This window comes from Lytechinus pictus, chromosome 12 (genome assembly GCF_037042905.1).
Source record: "Lytechinus pictus isolate F3 Inbred chromosome 12, Lp3.0, whole genome shotgun sequence".
Classification (NCBI taxonomy): Eukaryota; Metazoa; Echinodermata; class Echinoidea; order Temnopleuroida; family Toxopneustidae; genus Lytechinus; species Lytechinus pictus.
This window is the reverse complement of record NC_087256.1, coordinates 11,023,245-11,039,674: the sequence shown is the minus strand read 5'-3', so window position 1 is coordinate 11,039,674 and position 16,430 is coordinate 11,023,245. Positions and strand designations below refer to the sequence as shown.

Sequence of the window (16,430 nt, the reverse complement as noted above, 5' to 3'; positions counted from 1 at the left end):
GTAGCAATTGTCGGCGGAGCAATTGTCGGGTCACCCTCCAAGGACGGATCTCTCAGCTCCCCGGACTGGGGCTTAAAGTTCGCGCGCTTTTGCCACAGGATGCATTCTTATTGGTTAGAGCTTTCCGGGTATCACTCTAACAATCGTTCTTATTGGACACTGCCTATGCGGTAGGTGTGGCTTAGAATATCCTTTTAATTTTCTCATTGCAATTTGCATGCGGCAGCACTTTTTTTTGGTAGCATGCCACGCAAGCCTGATATTTCATCATCTCGATCGTCATCATGCAAACAGTATATTGACTCGGCCAAATTTATTACAGCCCTACTATTGTCGACCCACATTTATATCTCGTTAAAAAAGAGGTTTTTTTTGAAAAATAATCATTTAATTTCATGATTGAAAGAATATTAAAATCTAACTTTATATTTTGAATGATTAGATCAGGAATATTGAAATTGAAAACGATTTTCAATTAGCAAGTAATTTTGAAGTGATGAGTCGAAATATTGTGAATTGCGTCATTTTTGCAGGCGATTTGAGATCTGTCTCGTATATGGTGCAGATGGTGGCAGCACAGAGACGGATAAGTCGCAGGGACAATTGTGTAAGTTACAGAGAGAAAAAAAAAACATTTGTTGTTGTTCTGTTAGTGTTATTATTAATCTAAAGCATTTATTCATTGTGATAAACTTGAGTGATAAAAATCAATTGACACTTCTCTGAGTTGTCTCAATATGCAGCTAATTAGCTACTCGGACTCGGACTGTTGTCAGAGCAGCAGGCAGCAATCGAGGCCTATCGAGTATCGTTCGCATCGGCAGCGCCGAACCTACGGCTGCTGTGCGTGAAGAAGCGACGCCGTCCCCGTTATAGCTATTGCCGCCACGGTGGTGGTTGCGGGTGCGGGCGGTGGTTAATTCTTGGTTGGTATTAATCCTGGGACTGGGTTTGGTCAACCTGGAAATTCAAATGATCTAATTAAGTCACATGTTCAAGATGGCCAGTGACAAGGCCTTTGAAAATGATTTAAAATGACACCAATGTCAAACCAAACAAAGACCAATCACCAATGACCAAGGCCAAGCCAGGCAAGAATGGTCAAAATCTAACCAGTGCCAGTGGCAGTGGGTGATTTCAAGTCCGGTGTTGACCTTTTGGTGTTGGTGTTAGGTCAATTTTTACACGATTTTAACATCAAACATAACATGAATGAATTGAAGATGGTCCCGAAAAGTCACTCACTAGTTGTTGAGATGTCAATAATGTGATCTGGATCAGTTTTACAAAATCTGAATAAGTTTTGGAGCTAGGGGAAGCAATCCAAATTCCAACACTAACACCAAGGCCAACACCAGACTTGAAATCACCCAGTGGCAGTGCAGTGGCACTGTGCCTGGTTGCCGAGATACAGCTGATTCAAATTTCCAGAAAAGGGCAATTCTCTGCCGAAGGAGTACCTCAAGCGATGTTGGTGTAGGCTCCACTCCACTTCACTACCGCTACACTACTACTAAAAAGTACTATGCTACACCTGCCCGAACATCAAGCCTTAAAACTCGCTTTGCTAGTAGTAGTACTAGTCTGGGCCGAGTGACAAACACAAAAAAAGGCATTAGGCAAGCAAAGGTGTCACTTTTTCATGGGGGTAAAATATAAAACTCATACCTACCTAGCCCTAGGGAAGTTTCTGAATGTAGGCATGTTATGCCTCTGTATTCAGTTCTAGGTTTTTCCTCAAGATGGCTGGCTCACTTCCGGGAACAGGGCTTTCGTAGTCATATTTTATTGGCTCATTTTTCCAGCATCTATCCAGGGCAGCTTCAAAACTGTGCACACTTTGGGCAGTGACAACTTCATAATTTAGGCTATTCCATGTCTTACGTATTCTAACATAAAAAGAATTCCTATATTTCTGCCTAAACTGTAATAAACTGACCTAACAATTCATTTAAAACAACTCGTCTTACATTTCACAAAGTTTCACTTTTCCACACTTCTATCAGTCTCAAAATTGGTGATTTAGAGCCAATTTCGGTTTCCTCACACATGGATGTTAATTCTGTGCAGACTCCAAAACATCGCCAACAAAACATTGCGCATGCGCAGAAATCGCAGCTCAATTCATGAATATTCATGATGGGACTATAGACCGGGATCGTTTCGCATTTGCATCAGAACTCTATCTATAGTAGTAAGTTACTCATGAATATTCAGGAATTGAGCTGCGATTTCCGCGAATGCGCAATTTGCGTTTGCGATGTTTTGGAATCGGCAGTGAATTAAAAGAAACCAAAATCCAAGAAGAGAAGTGATCTTATTGGAAAGAGTAAAACAAGAGGAACAATTTGAAAACAAGTTTCATCATAATCGGTTGTGAAATAGGCAAGTAATGGACGTTTAAACAGTCTTCTTGTACTTTCTGTGGGGATCCTCAAATTGGCAAACATGCTCCAAAATGGCTGATTTTGTTGACAACCATCCATTTGTTTTGTACATGTACACAAATATTCAGATTTTCCCCTTTATTTTTACATATTTCACATCATCATCTCCTGACCTTGACATATGTGGTCTGAATTGTATTTTCCCATGACATATGAAATGCTCAGAATGAGGCAATATGTAATTTTAAAGATAATAGGGAAAATCTGAAAAATTGTGTACGAAACAAATGGAGAGCGAGTTTAAGGCTCGATGTTAGGGTAGGTGTAGCGGTGCCGGTAGTGAAGTGGAGTGGAGCCTACACGAACATCGCTTGAAGTAGCCAAAGAGTGGTCAAAATGTGTTTGTTGGCATTTTTTTTTACTGCCTGTTTTGAAACTTGATTAAGTGTAGAGTCTGGTCTTCCTTGGGGCATCTAACATATAACCACCAAGTAGATTCTACCTGAAAAATTGGGTCCCAAATATTTTATGTTTTCCTATTAATTGAGGTCGAAAGAATACACAAATTTTCACCTTTGGACCCATATAGGCCCTAGGAAAAATGGTAGGAAATGACCAAGTCTAGCTGATGAACATGCGTAAATGGCATAAGTTGAAATTGGATGGGCAAAGAATCACCAAATTTCACACAGATGTAGAGTGTGTAACTTAATTACCTATCTGTTGTTCTTGTGAGCCTAATTATAAAATGCAAATTAAATGAGAAATAGAGTAAACTACTTTACTCTCTGAAATAGGAAGCAGTGACCAGCATAGAAAATTCTCCATAGAGTTGTACACGCTTGTTCCCATTAAAGAGATTTAGTTCGTCAGAATCATCACTGATGAATAGTAAACTGCCATTATTTACTTGTAGAAATGGGAACCAGTGCAGTTTATAGCTGGTAATTCCCATTTTTAAGAGTAGGTAAATACAGTTTACTAATGAGATTTATGTCATAAGTGATGATTATGACAAAATAAATTTCACTAGTAAACTGTCTTTAACTACTCTTCAAAAAGGGAACCAGTTATGGAAAATTCTCCAGAGTTGTAGATGCTGCTTCCCATTTCCATGTGTAGTTAAACTTAAAGTAGTTTTAAGTGACCTCTACAGTGTTATTACAGTTATGAACTGTGAAATGGATAAAGAAAGAGAATAAACTACATTTTTCTATTTCCCCAATATAATAGCGATTTTCATTCTTTCTTGTGTTATCCATGTAGGCTTGAGAAGCAGGAGACTCCATCTGTGCCTTTGTTGCATAGGAATCAAGTGAATGCATGACATAGGAACATTGTGAAGTCCTGCAATGGCCTGTCTAGCTAGTCTGTCACGTGTGAGTGCTACAGCAGCATCTCTAAAGCCTCTGCTACATCATGAAGGCAGCTTCTTCAGACATTCTCGAGTACTGTTCAGTAATCTCTCACATGGAAAACCCCAATGGCAAGAAAGAACCATGACAGGACACAATACCCTTGAAAGTTTGTCCACCCATAATCTTGTTTCAAACAGTATTTCAACCCTGAGGTCACTGTCGACGTCCTCGGGGTGCTTGAAGTCGGCGACGTCGAGAGCAGAACTGAAGAACAGTAAAATAATTGTCCTGAAGCTGGGTAGTGCTGTGATTACGAGAGATGATGAATGTGGGTTGGCCCTTGGAAGGTTGGCATCTATAGTTGAACAGGTAAGAATGTGGAAGTGATTTTATGCAATGTCTGAGCATGGGTTTCAAAACACGATGCAGGCCCCTCTCACTTCAGATCAAACAAATTCTACAATTGAATTACAAAATCATTATTCTTGATAAATGTTACCCATACTTTGCCAAAAGAGGTGATGGTTGAATAACAAACAAATTTCAAATGAATTTGGATTTACAGTTTGGCAGGTTTAATTTTAGTTTGCATTTAATTGAAAGTGGTGTTTTTTTTTGTTCTGACTTATTTCTTTCATTATAAAAATGCAAAATTTTAATTTTTGGCACAATTCATCATAAATAAGAGAAATATCGCAGAATTTGTATTTATAAAAAAAGAATATCTTCTATATATTTCATTCCTTAAATAACAATAATGCAGTTAACAAGGTTTGTATATAAAATTGATTAAAATCTACTTATTAGTAACAAACCCTTTTATGATAGATTGCATAAAGATTATCTCATACTTTTGATGCATTATGATTTGCCAGAAAATGGTAGCAATAAGTCAATAAGAGAACAAATAATAATCCATAATGCATTATGGCTGCTATGTAAGGTCTATTACTGTGTATAACTAATTCAATATTTCATGTGCAGGTTTCCGTGTTACAGTCATCAGGGAGGCAGGTTGTGCTGGTAACAAGTGGAGCTGTAGCATTTGGAAAGCAGAGGCTACGGCATGAAGTTATGCTTTCAAAGAGCATCAAACAAACTCTTGCTCCAAATACCTCTGTGAGTTGCTGTAAAAGTGATGCTTAGTTAACACACTGTGGCCCGTATTCTTAAAAGGGTTTTTATTGTAGAACAAAACCATGGACTAAGAAGATATTTGCACATGATTACATTTGTTTCATTGTGTACACTAAGAAAAGTCCAGTAACTTTGCTTTTAGCAAAGGGCACCTAATCGATAATACAAGAAATCTGCTTAGTCCATGGTTCTGTACTATGTTACAATTGAAAACCTCTATGAGAATACGGGCCTGTGTAGTTTTGTTATCCCCTGTATACATATTTCAGAATAAGAAAAAATTTACATAAAAGAGAGCACAGGTACTATCATTATCTAGGAGCTATATTCAATCCATGTATTGTACTGTACTTTGATTTAACAGTAGTTGATAGTGCATTTATGATTGCTTTCATACAAGGAGCCAAGGACTACATGTTTTTCAGATATTATTCATTGTTATTAGTTACACCTTGCTTGTTCATGTAATATGGGAAATATCTACGTTCTGATTCCATATTCCATGAGGCCAGAGGCCAAATGGAATATGGAACCAGAACGTAGATATTTCCCGTATTTCGTAAGAACAAGCAAGGTGTAACGATTTTATCTCTTTTAAGTGAATCCTTATATTATTGCAGAACAGGGGAAATTATAGAATAGAACTAAAAGAAAATGTGAAACCTTGCATTTTGAGAGTGATTTGGGAAGAAAATCATTTATGATATCACAATGTTCACAGTAAAAAGAACGCGCATTTTGCCATTTAAATTGATGCGCAAATAGTAGTGCGCAGCGCGATGCTCGAATACACACGTAATACAGGCTCATATTACGTGGTTGAAATCAGCACTGGGCATGTGCGTAAAAAATGAAAACAAAACTAAAACAACAGCCAAACACCAAACAGGTAATACGGGCTCATACACGTATTACCTGTTTGATCTTTTTGACCAAGTAAAGTAGGCAAATGCGGGTTTGTCTCACAAACATGTCAACCAATCAGATTACAGAATTCATCAGAAATATGGCCCACTAAGGGATGAGGATTGATATAAATGTAGATATCATTTTGTTCCTATGTATTTTGCAAAGCTTAGATAATTATATTTCAGATTTGTAATGAGTATTTTTAAATACAGGCAGATGAAATATTAATCTGTATTAATATATGCCTGTTTTATCCATCCATGAAATTAGAGTATTATTCAGATGGACTCTCGAGCCTGTGCTGCAGCTGGACAGAGTGGTCTCATGTCTTTGTATGAAGCAATGTTCTCACAGTACGGTCTTACCACCGCTCAGGTAAGAGTTGAATTGCCCCAACCCAAAAGGACATTGAACTACATGTATGGGCAGTGGCCGATCCACCCCCCCCCCCCCACTCTGTTTGAAGAATATGATAGAAAAATCAAAGTACATGAAAATACTGTTTTGATAGGAATGATGATTCTTTTTCTTTTTTTCTTGTCAAGTTTTAAAGAAAAAGTTGGGCCCTTTTTATGCATCCCACTTCTAAGAGATCCTGAATCTGCCATTAGCCGTTGGCGTGCACCTGTGACAATGGAACTCTGAAAACACAACGGCCCATATTCTGATGGCAGGTTTAACTTAAACTCAGGTTTAAAGTTGTGGTTTAAGTATGGATAGCCAATTGTTCCATAAATCACTAACAGGAGAGATATCATACTTCAGCTCATTTGGCTCTCAAATCATTCATAATTGTCTAGGAAGTATAAATAGATGATTGTCTTCACCATCAATGAATCAGGAAAGAGCACAGTAAACTTAAGAAACATACATCTTAATAAAAATTTTGATACTTTTGGCTTCCCATACTTAAACCACAACTTTAAACCTGAGTTTAAGTTAAACCCGACTTCAGAATACGGGCCAACATGTATAAGGGGAAATTTATTATGGAGGGAGATAATCTTGCCTCCATGTAATCTTTGATAAGCTCAAATTATTCCATTGCCACCAGTGTGAACAACCTTTCTGTCGATGAAACAGCACTATTAAACTAACTACTTGTTCTTTGTAGGAATAATACCTTTTGCAGCTTGTCATAAAGCTTAGCTGGAACATTGGTGCAAAGTGTGGACATGATGACTTGACAGACTGTATTCATTCTCTTTTCCAAAGGTGCTGGTGACCAAACCTGACTTCTACCATGACTACACTCGAAGCAATCTAAGGGGGACCATGCAGGAACTCTTGAGAATGAACATCATCCCCATCATCAACTCCAACGATGCAGTTGTTCCTCCCCCAGAGGAAGACAAGGATTTGGCTGGGGTAAGAACAGGGGTAAGGACTAACAGTGGTCCATGTATAACGGTCGACTGACTCGTTGGGACACTTTCTACAATAATTCATCCTTCGCTCACCTAGAGGTTATCACTAACAAAGCAGCTCATAACTTAGCATTATCGTAACATACCATACCTACGCGACATTCTTTTCATATTCGCATCATCTCTAGTTATCCGCCCCCCTCTCACTAATAGTTCTTATGCCTCGATACTCATATAGTGGTCACAAGAGTCATAATGAATTTTGGCGGTGCCAATCTATCTGTCTCGTTTTCATTATCTGTACAACTTGAAAAACAAAAAATTGAGAGGCCATCCATATGGTTGGTCTTTGATGAAAATTCTTATAAGTTTTACAGTGTCAAGGTCAGAGGTCATATACACAAATATTTCATTAATGAAATTGAATTATGGTTGTATGAGGATTAACTTTAAACTTGTTCCAGGTATTTTTTGATTGGGGATGATCTCATCAGATACGAGGGTCAAAAGTCTAATGTCAGTATTCATTACTAGAGTGATAATGACCAGATAGAATGTATAGTAAGCTGAAAGGACGCCAAGGTCATTGACCTGTTCATACAATATGAAGTAAAGAACCATTTGATGGGTCAATTTCAAACTTGACCCTGATTTTGGAATCGTAAGGTCAAAGTTCATAAAAGTTAACAGCCTGTATAGGGACATTGATTTTCCGTTTCTAAAAATTGCCTTTTCCGTTTCAGAAAATCTTAGATTCCGTTTCTGCATGTCTGAAAACGGAAATTCTGTTTCCCCATAGACTTTGTTTACATGAAAAAGTGACAATTCAGTTTACATAGAAAATCAATACGCAATGGGTAGCGATGTCAAAATGCTTGCGCTGGTCAAACTTTATATCTGCCACTGTACTATCAACGCTTTAAAATCGATTTTAAAGAAACAAAATTAACATGAATACTTACTCACCTTTCACATTATTAGCATTATTTTATGGTTAAATGAGATTTTATCGCTGATTTGGGGACTTTTTGGACATTGTTTTGAGCAGCCGACGACTATCGCCTATCCGCCATTTGATCATGCGTTATGACCGAACGCAGAGGGCAGCAACACACGGCCGTGTTTCTGCCTTTATGCGGACGTGAGTGTAAACCAATTTTGATACAATCGAGTGATGGAGGGTCTCGAGTCCAGTCACGATGTGTGGATTGTCATGATTGTTGTAGCGAAGTGAGATCGTGTTTTTTCCAGTTGATATTCATATTTTGTTGAGGATTCGGGAGGTATTTCTGTTGCTATACTGCATTTTGAGAAAAAATAGTTTCCGTGATTTTCTATTTGAAAAGCCACTTTCCGTTTCTAAAGGCTGATTCCGTCAATTCCGTCCGTTTTCCGCGATCGCGGAAAATCACTGTTCCTACTTGTTGATCCTATGGATAAATCAAAATCATGTAGGGCCAGCAATTATTAATTTATTAAAGTTATGAAAGGCTTGGTCAACAGTGTGTGGGCTCACATTGTGTGGATTTCTCTCTGTTTTTAAACTCACAAGTGTAATTATTTTCACTTATGTGTGTGTGCACCCAGGTCAGCCATTTTTTGTCTCACCTGCATAGCAGAGTGAGACTATAGGCGCCGCTTTTCGACGGCGGCGGCGGCGTCAACACCAAATCTTAACCTGAGGTTAAGTTTTTGAAATGACAGCATAACTTAGAAAGTATATGGACCTAGTTCATGAAACTTGGCCATAAGGTTAATCAAGTATTACTGAACATCCTGCCTGAGTTTCATGTCACATGACCAAGGTCAAAGGTCATTTAGGGTCAATGAACTTAGACCATGTTGGGGGAATCAACATCAAAATCTTAACCTAAGGTTAAGTTTTTGAAATGTCATCATAAATTAGAAAATATATGGACCTGGTTCATGAAACTTATACATAAGGTTAATCAAGTATCACTAAACATCCTGCATGAGTTTCACGACACATGACCAAGGTCAAAGGTCATTTAGGGTCAATGAACTTTGGCCGAATTGGGGGTATCTGTTGAATTACCATCATAACTTTGAAAGTTTATGGATCTGATTCATGAAACTTGGACATCATAGTAATCAAGTATTATTATAGAATGGATGGGAAAATCCCTGCAATCTGATTGGTTGAGAGCAATGCAAGAATTTTTACTGGGCTGCATGAACGATATCCCGATAATCAAAACGATATCCACTGTAAACAAGCTATCGTCCGAAAAGGTCATTGTGATGTCATCGCGCATGTACTGTTACGCTTGTTTACGTCAAAATTTTGAATTTTCGATCAAGGCAGAATGAATCAAATAAAGGATGCAAAATGATCTGTAAGTATAAATACGGTACCGTAATTGTCATAGGGATTAAAACTGCCTGCAAACTCGTTAGTTGAAAAGTCCAGACATACGATCTAACGTTTCAGCTGGGCTGGCGCTGGCTGTGCACAGCCAAATCTCCACTGCAGGCCCAGGCATCCGTAGGCACTGGCCCCCGGCGCGGCCCGGGCATACCACACACAGCTATTGGATTTGGAGGTCCGAGGCTGCCTCATACCGGTACTCATACTAGATCTAGACTAGTCAATGCAAAGCTGTATCTGGCATTTTGGGTATAATAATGCCTTTGTGCCAACATATTATCAATTTAGGCATACATATTTATGTTGTCCAGGGTTATCAAAGGGTCTGCATTACATTTTGGTATTTTCATGCATCCGGTAATAAATCATGCGTCCAGTAAAAAAAATCATGCGTCCAGTAAATATTTTCATGCGTCCAGTAAATTGAATTTACCGGACGCATGAAATTATCATGCATCCGGTAAATCATTAATTTTTGTGGTTTATTCAATAATTTTTTTCCATTCTATAAAACAGATGATGCATGGGTTTCTTTCGTGGGTCAGTGGAACTGTGTGCACGCGGTAACTTTGGCATTATGGTCTAAACCCACTCGGCTGCGCCTCGTGGGTTAAACCATGCCAAAGTTACCTTGTGCACACAGTTCCTACTGACCCACTCTAACCCATGCATCATTTGTATACTGAACATCCTGTGCAAGTTTCAGGTCACATGATCAAGGTCAAAGGTCATTTAGGGTCAATGAACTTTGGCCAAATTGGGGTATTTGTTGAATTACAGCCATAAATTTGAAAGTGTGTTGGTCTAGTTCATAAAACTTGGACATAAGAGTAATCAAGTATCACTGAACATCCTGTGCGAGTTTCAGGTCACATGATCAAGGTCAAAGGTCATGTAAGGTCAAAGAACTTTGGCCACGTTGGGGGTATTTGTTGAATTGCCATCATATCTCTATAAGTGTATTGGTCTAATTCATAAAACGTGGAAATACGAGTAACCAAGTATCACTGAACATCTTGTGCGAGTTATAGTAGTTTTCAAAATCAGCACTGCTGCTATATTGAATCGCGTGATGCAGGTGAGACGGCCAGAGGCATTCCACTTGTTTTCATAATGATGATATTGATGCAGTTCTTGAATTAATCCAAGGCAATCAGAAGCATGAGTTTGGATGCCGTTTTTGTCTCACCTGCATAGCAGAGTGAGACTATAGGCGCCGCTTTTCCGACGGCGACGGCGGCGGCGTCAACACCAAATCTTAACCTGAGGTTAAGTTTTTGAAATGACAGCATAACTTAGAAAGTATATGGACCTAGTTCATGAAACTTGGCCATAAGGTTAATCAAGTATTACTGAACATCCTGCCTGAGTTTCATGTCACATGACCAAGGTCAAAGGTCATTTAGGGTCAATGAACTTAGACCATGTTGGGGGAATCAACATCAAAATCTTAACCTAAGGTTAAGTTTTTGAAATGTCATCATAACTTAGAAAATATATGGACCTAGTTCATGAAACTTATACATAAGGTTAATCAAGTATCACTGAACATCCTGCATGAGTTTCACATCACATGACCAAGGTCAAAGGTCATGTAAGGTCAAAGAACTTTGGCCACGTTGGGGGTATTTGTTGAATTGCCATCATATCTCTATAAGTGTATTGGTCTAGTTCATAAAACGTGGAAATAAGAGTAACCAAGTATCACTGAACATCTTGTGCGAGTTATAGTAGTTTTCAAAATCAGCACTGCTGCTATATTGAATCGCGTGATGCAGGTGAGACGGCCAGAGGCATTCCACTTGTTATTGGTCTCATTGCCTTTTACATTGACCTTGTGCTACATGTATAACATCCTACTGTGCCCTTTTGAAAAGTGGCCTTGGCCTAAAAATATCAAAATGCGATGCATGATAAAGTGCATTAAGTACAAGTTTAATTTTGGGGATATATTTTTTTTTTGGGGGGGGGGGGGCAGGAAGGACAAATCTATTACCCCACAACAGATGCATAATGAGCCAAAAATTCTGAGGGGGCCAGATACGGCGTATCAGGCAATATTTACGAAAAGTTGTGAGTGAGCGAAGCGAGCGAGCAAACATTTCGCCCTTTTATGACAAAAATCAAATTTTGTCATATATTTTTGCTCAATATACAGAGAATAGATTTCGTCCTGTCTTTCCTTTTCTCTTTATTTTGTGGTCATTAACCCCCCCCCCATCTGTACCCCACTGCCCCATGATTTTCTATACCAGATTTTGTTTCTTATTTTTCATTCAAAGTTTCCCAATATATTTTGAAACGTTTCTTGCAGTTAATAATATTCAGCTTTTAATTCCATGTTCATTTCATTTCCCTTGATTTTTGCTGTATTTGTACCAACACTCATTTTAGGATCTTATTCATGAGAAGATGATGTTTCTATTTTGGGACTTTAATACTCATATCCATGCATGTTGCTTTACTAATTTAGTTTGTATAATGAAAATTTGATAATGCAACATTTGACAAATTTTATTTTTATCCTGATTTCATTTGTTTCATCTCTAAATCACTATTTTTTTCCCCATTTCGTTTCTAACTAAAGACTCCATACATGTATATTTTTTTTAAAGAAAAAAAAATCCTCCCTTCTGCTCTTGAAAAGAAGTTGATTTAATTTTTGCAAGTTAATAGAGATTTTTCAACCCCTTTTTCAATTATTACCTGCTTTTCATTGTTAGTACTTTTTACAAGCAATCTTGAAGTCAAATGTCACTTGGTATATACAATAACAGGAAATAATTCATGTTCCCTCTATAATGATATGATTATAATATTTTGATAATTAGATATTTTTTATATCAGGTAGATCCATTTTTCCCATTCAATATTAATCTAGGAGCATTATATGTATGTGTGAATCTATCAGTGAGGTTGGAAATGGTTAATTTATGATTTATTTGCTGTGTTTATTAATATGAAATGAAATTGCAACTTGTCTTTCATCTCTTGTGTGTATTTTTCCTCAAGTTTCTGTCATTACTTATTATTTAATTTTATTTTATGAATCTTAATTTGTAATATCAAGGTGATAAGCATCAAAGACAATGATAGCCTTGCAGCTCGTCTTGCCATTGAGATCAACGCTGATCTTCTTGTCCTCCTTTCTGATGTTGACGGGATCTTCTCTGCTCCACCTGGTCAAGAGGGGGCGTCCTTCTTAGATACGGTGTACCCTGGAGACACGGCTTTCATTGAGTTTAGTGGGAAGTCACGTGTTGGGCTTGGTGGTATGGAATCAAAGGTTAGTAGGCATGAAATCCAGGAGCCCCGGGGGGAGGGGGGTGAGGGAGGGGCTGTGCTTGTCAAGAGGGGGCATCCTTAGATACGATGTACCCTGGAGATTCTGCTTTCATTGAGTTTAGCAGGAAGTCTCATGTTCTTGTTGATATGGAATCAAAGGATAGTTGGTATGAATGTCTTTCATTCTTTGTTTCAACAAGGAGAACAATAAAAGTGGCTCTGCTATTTTTCAAGATATATTCTGAAATACCGGTGTTCCATTAAAGGGTATTTGGTGTTTCAAGTTTCTTGCCTGGAAGTTTCTGTGTATATGTGGCAAACCTATTGCAAAATTATCCTAAATGGTTCATTGCAGTTAAGTGCCCTATGGTAGTTGTCTGCGACATTAGAAAGGGTTTACTAAGGAACTTAAGGCTTTTGGACCCTGTTGCATAAAAGTTACTTTTTCCAGGCAGGGTAATCAGCAGGGGCTTCTTAGTTGAGGAAATTTCATCCCTGACACCTTGCCACAAGGGTACAGTACAACAACAAAAACTGGTAGGCTTGCAGGGTTTAAACATAAAAAATATGATTTCATCTCACTTTAATTGTCATTGGGGAAGGTGGTGCTGGGCAGGCAGACAGGTGTAATATTGCATTGAGCGTTGGTCAGAAATTTTTTAGCGGTAGAAAGGTTTCAACAGGCGCTGACCACCATCTGTTTTCAGGTCCTAATTTGGTTTAACTGCATTCATTTGACAGGTCAAAGCAGCAAACTGGGCCCTGGAGCGCGGCTGCTCCGTCGTGATCGGAAATGGAATGAACAGGGATGACATCGTACTGAACATCCTGAATGGAAGGAAGGTGGGTACCTTCTTCACGGAGACCAAACCTACCGGTGTTTCCCCAGAGAACCAGGCCATCAAGGCTCGGGAAGGAGGAAGGCTACTTCAATCACTCAGTCCAGAACAGGTATATTTTCAGTGTCAACTCTTTGGGATTCTTTACCTTTAACTGTATCTCGTTATATTTCCCTTTTCTCAACTTGAGCAGAGTTCATACTTTTTTTCCATAACATAAAGATACTTTTTATTGCTTTGATTAGTCATTGAGTTTTTTCCTCTTAGTCTTAAAGCTCGTGGATAGTGTTGGTAAAGGATACAAAAATTCCAGTTGAATGGATCTTTCCTATTGAATAACGATTGCTGATGATGATTCAATGCGAAATTGACAGAATTTCTTCTTGGAAATATTAAATTTTAAATAAACTCCGAGAAATAAAATCATTCTCCTCGGCTGAATTTCAAAGACAGTTCGCTGAATTTATGCGCACTTATATAGCGCCCACTTTCGTCCACGACTGATTTTTCCCCCTGTTAGTTGATCACTAGCCGTTCCACTTTTAGCAAACCGAAATATCCCTGCGAGCGTAGTCTGCTAATTCCGCGCTCGTCGATCATTGTTCCCTAGTTTTAGCATGGCCTCCGTCGAGTTTCTCCCCCAGCGAGTTCGGCGAGGAGCACAGGAAACCGTTGAATTTTTGTTAGATGGGTTAGATAATTATTTTAAAAAATGTGGACTAACTTACCCCTTATGCTGTCCCTCCAACCTGTAGTTCACATGTTACAGTAGTTTATTTTGACGTTCATGAAAACGTATTAGAGATGAGTCTGTCAAAATTTTGGCTACAAATTTCCACGTGCGACAAGATTGGTTCATGGTTCTTGAAACTGCGAGATACATTATACTGCATGCTGCATGCGATGCGATGCGATGGACATTGGTCACGCTCGCTCAGCTCGGCGCTTCGGCCTGACATTCTCTCACGCTTTATCCAACTCTATGCATTCTGTTCATACACAGTTTTGCGTGTACGATGTGTTCATGTCTTTCACGTCATATTTCAGCGCATGCATTGGGGAAGGGAAATTAATTTGGAAGTGGGAAAAGGGAGAAAAGAAGAAAGGGAAAGGTAAAAAAAAGAGGATAACAAGTAAAGGAAAAGAAAGATCAAATGAGGCAAGGGAAACAGGAAATAAGAATGGAACGAGCTAACATGATAGCAGAGGCAGATCAATTTCGCGGCCAATATCACGAATATGGGGGGGGGGGGAATTTTCACCCATTATTTTCCACGATCGACCGCTCTGAGTTGATTTTTGTTTGTTTCTTTCTTTGAAGGTGTAGACCTAACAGTCAGCTTTATTCTTATAAAACAACATAAATGCAGGGGCCGCAGAATGGTTTTCAAAGTGAGGGGGGGCTGAGTCAAATGTTTTTTTTTTTTGGGGGGGGTGACCATGCAAAAAATCACAATCAAATGGTCATTTTTACTTTTTTTAACACGGTTATGGAAAAAAGCAGGGGCTGGAGCCCCCCCTCGCTTCCGCGACCCCTGAAATGTATAATCCTATACGTACTATTCAATATAGTGCGAGTGATGCGCGAGTTAAAATTTTTCGTAAATGTCATATTTTGTCCTGAAAATAAAACATCTAACTAATAACTATACTGCAAATACGAAGCACGAGCAGATTTTTTTTTCATATATATTCTGGCCTGATAAACAAGGGACCTGTTCTGATTGTAGTAGCCATGAAGACGATACATAGGCCTATATAATTATGATGGCCTATTTCAAGAATGGAATAATATGCGAGCGCGAAGTGCGGGCTGAACATTTTTGACATTTTTGACATTCTAAGCATTAATCCTGAACTGAATAGGTATATAACTAGACAATACGAGCGATAAGCGCGATGGGGAAAATTAAGATTTAGAGCTAAAAACGGGACACTAGTTCATGTTTTGTAAGGCGTGAAGATGGGTAATTAGGCATCTTCCTACGTAATGCGAGCGGGAAGTGCGAGCAGAATTCTAATCTGAAAACTATTTCAAACACTGAAAATGAAACTGACTGGATGTGGATCGCACTCAATAAATGATTCAAGCGCGAAGCTCGAGCGGATATTTTTCGGAAATTATTCTGACCTAGGACGGGAACATTCTAATGACATTTTGTCATATGAAAATAGAAATTATCTACCTATTAAGTGTCCCCAAGCGCGAGATGAAAATTCTTTCAATTATAAAAAAAGACAATATAGTTATTAGCAATTCATGAAATGTTATTGTTATTATCTTATTTATTACTCTAATAAGCCCAATAAGAGCGAGAAATTTGTTAATATCAATTTCTGAAAACTGGATATTCTAAGTATTTTTCTATTTATGAATAGAAGGCATTGGTTGATATATCTTTAACAATTAATGCGAGCGCAAATCACGAACCAATTTTTTTTAAATAAATTGTCATGAAAAGGGATTTTAAATAGTTTGTTATAGAGATAAATAACTAACCAATCGAAATGTGAGCGCGCAGCGCTAGCTGATAGGTTTTGACAATCAGAGCTGATATGTTTTGACAATCAGACCTGAATAAGAATATTTTGAGAATTTATTGTAAATACGAAGACTAGAGATTGGGTACTTGACAAATAATGCGAGCGCGTAGCGCGAGCTGCATTGATACTCGATCAGACCATAAACGGACTACGGCTGCACATTAAAAAAAATCAATTTGTAAATCAAGCAACGTGATATTTTAAGCTCCATATCA

The 16,430-nt window shown here is 38.4% G+C and overlaps 1 protein-coding gene across 4 annotated transcripts in view; it reads left to right on the top strand.

The window, feature by feature from the left end:
* The first annotated feature begins 523 nt into the window (after positions 1-523).
* Positions 524-16,430, top strand: part of LOC129273518 (delta-1-pyrroline-5-carboxylate synthase-like) — a 37,281-nt gene continuing 21,374 nt past the window's right edge. For 2 of the 4 annotated variants that reach the window (XR_010295365.1, XM_064107982.1), the window contains exons 1-7: positions 534-607; positions 3,654-4,114; positions 4,730-4,864; positions 6,062-6,166; positions 7,007-7,159; positions 12,618-12,833; positions 13,574-13,783. Coding sequence is in view for 2 of the 4 variants with exons in the window: in XM_064107982.1 (XP_063964052.1) it covers positions 3,740-4,114; positions 4,730-4,864; positions 6,062-6,166; positions 7,007-7,159; positions 12,618-12,833; positions 13,574-13,783 (1,194 nt within the window). In the remaining 2 variants the exon portion in view is untranslated. Of the gene's footprint in view, positions 608-3,653; positions 4,115-4,729; positions 4,865-6,061; positions 6,167-7,006; positions 7,172-12,617; positions 12,834-13,573; positions 13,784-16,430 lie in introns of all 4 variants that reach the window. The other 2 variants (XM_064107981.1, XR_010295364.1) reach the window with 2 other exon arrangements.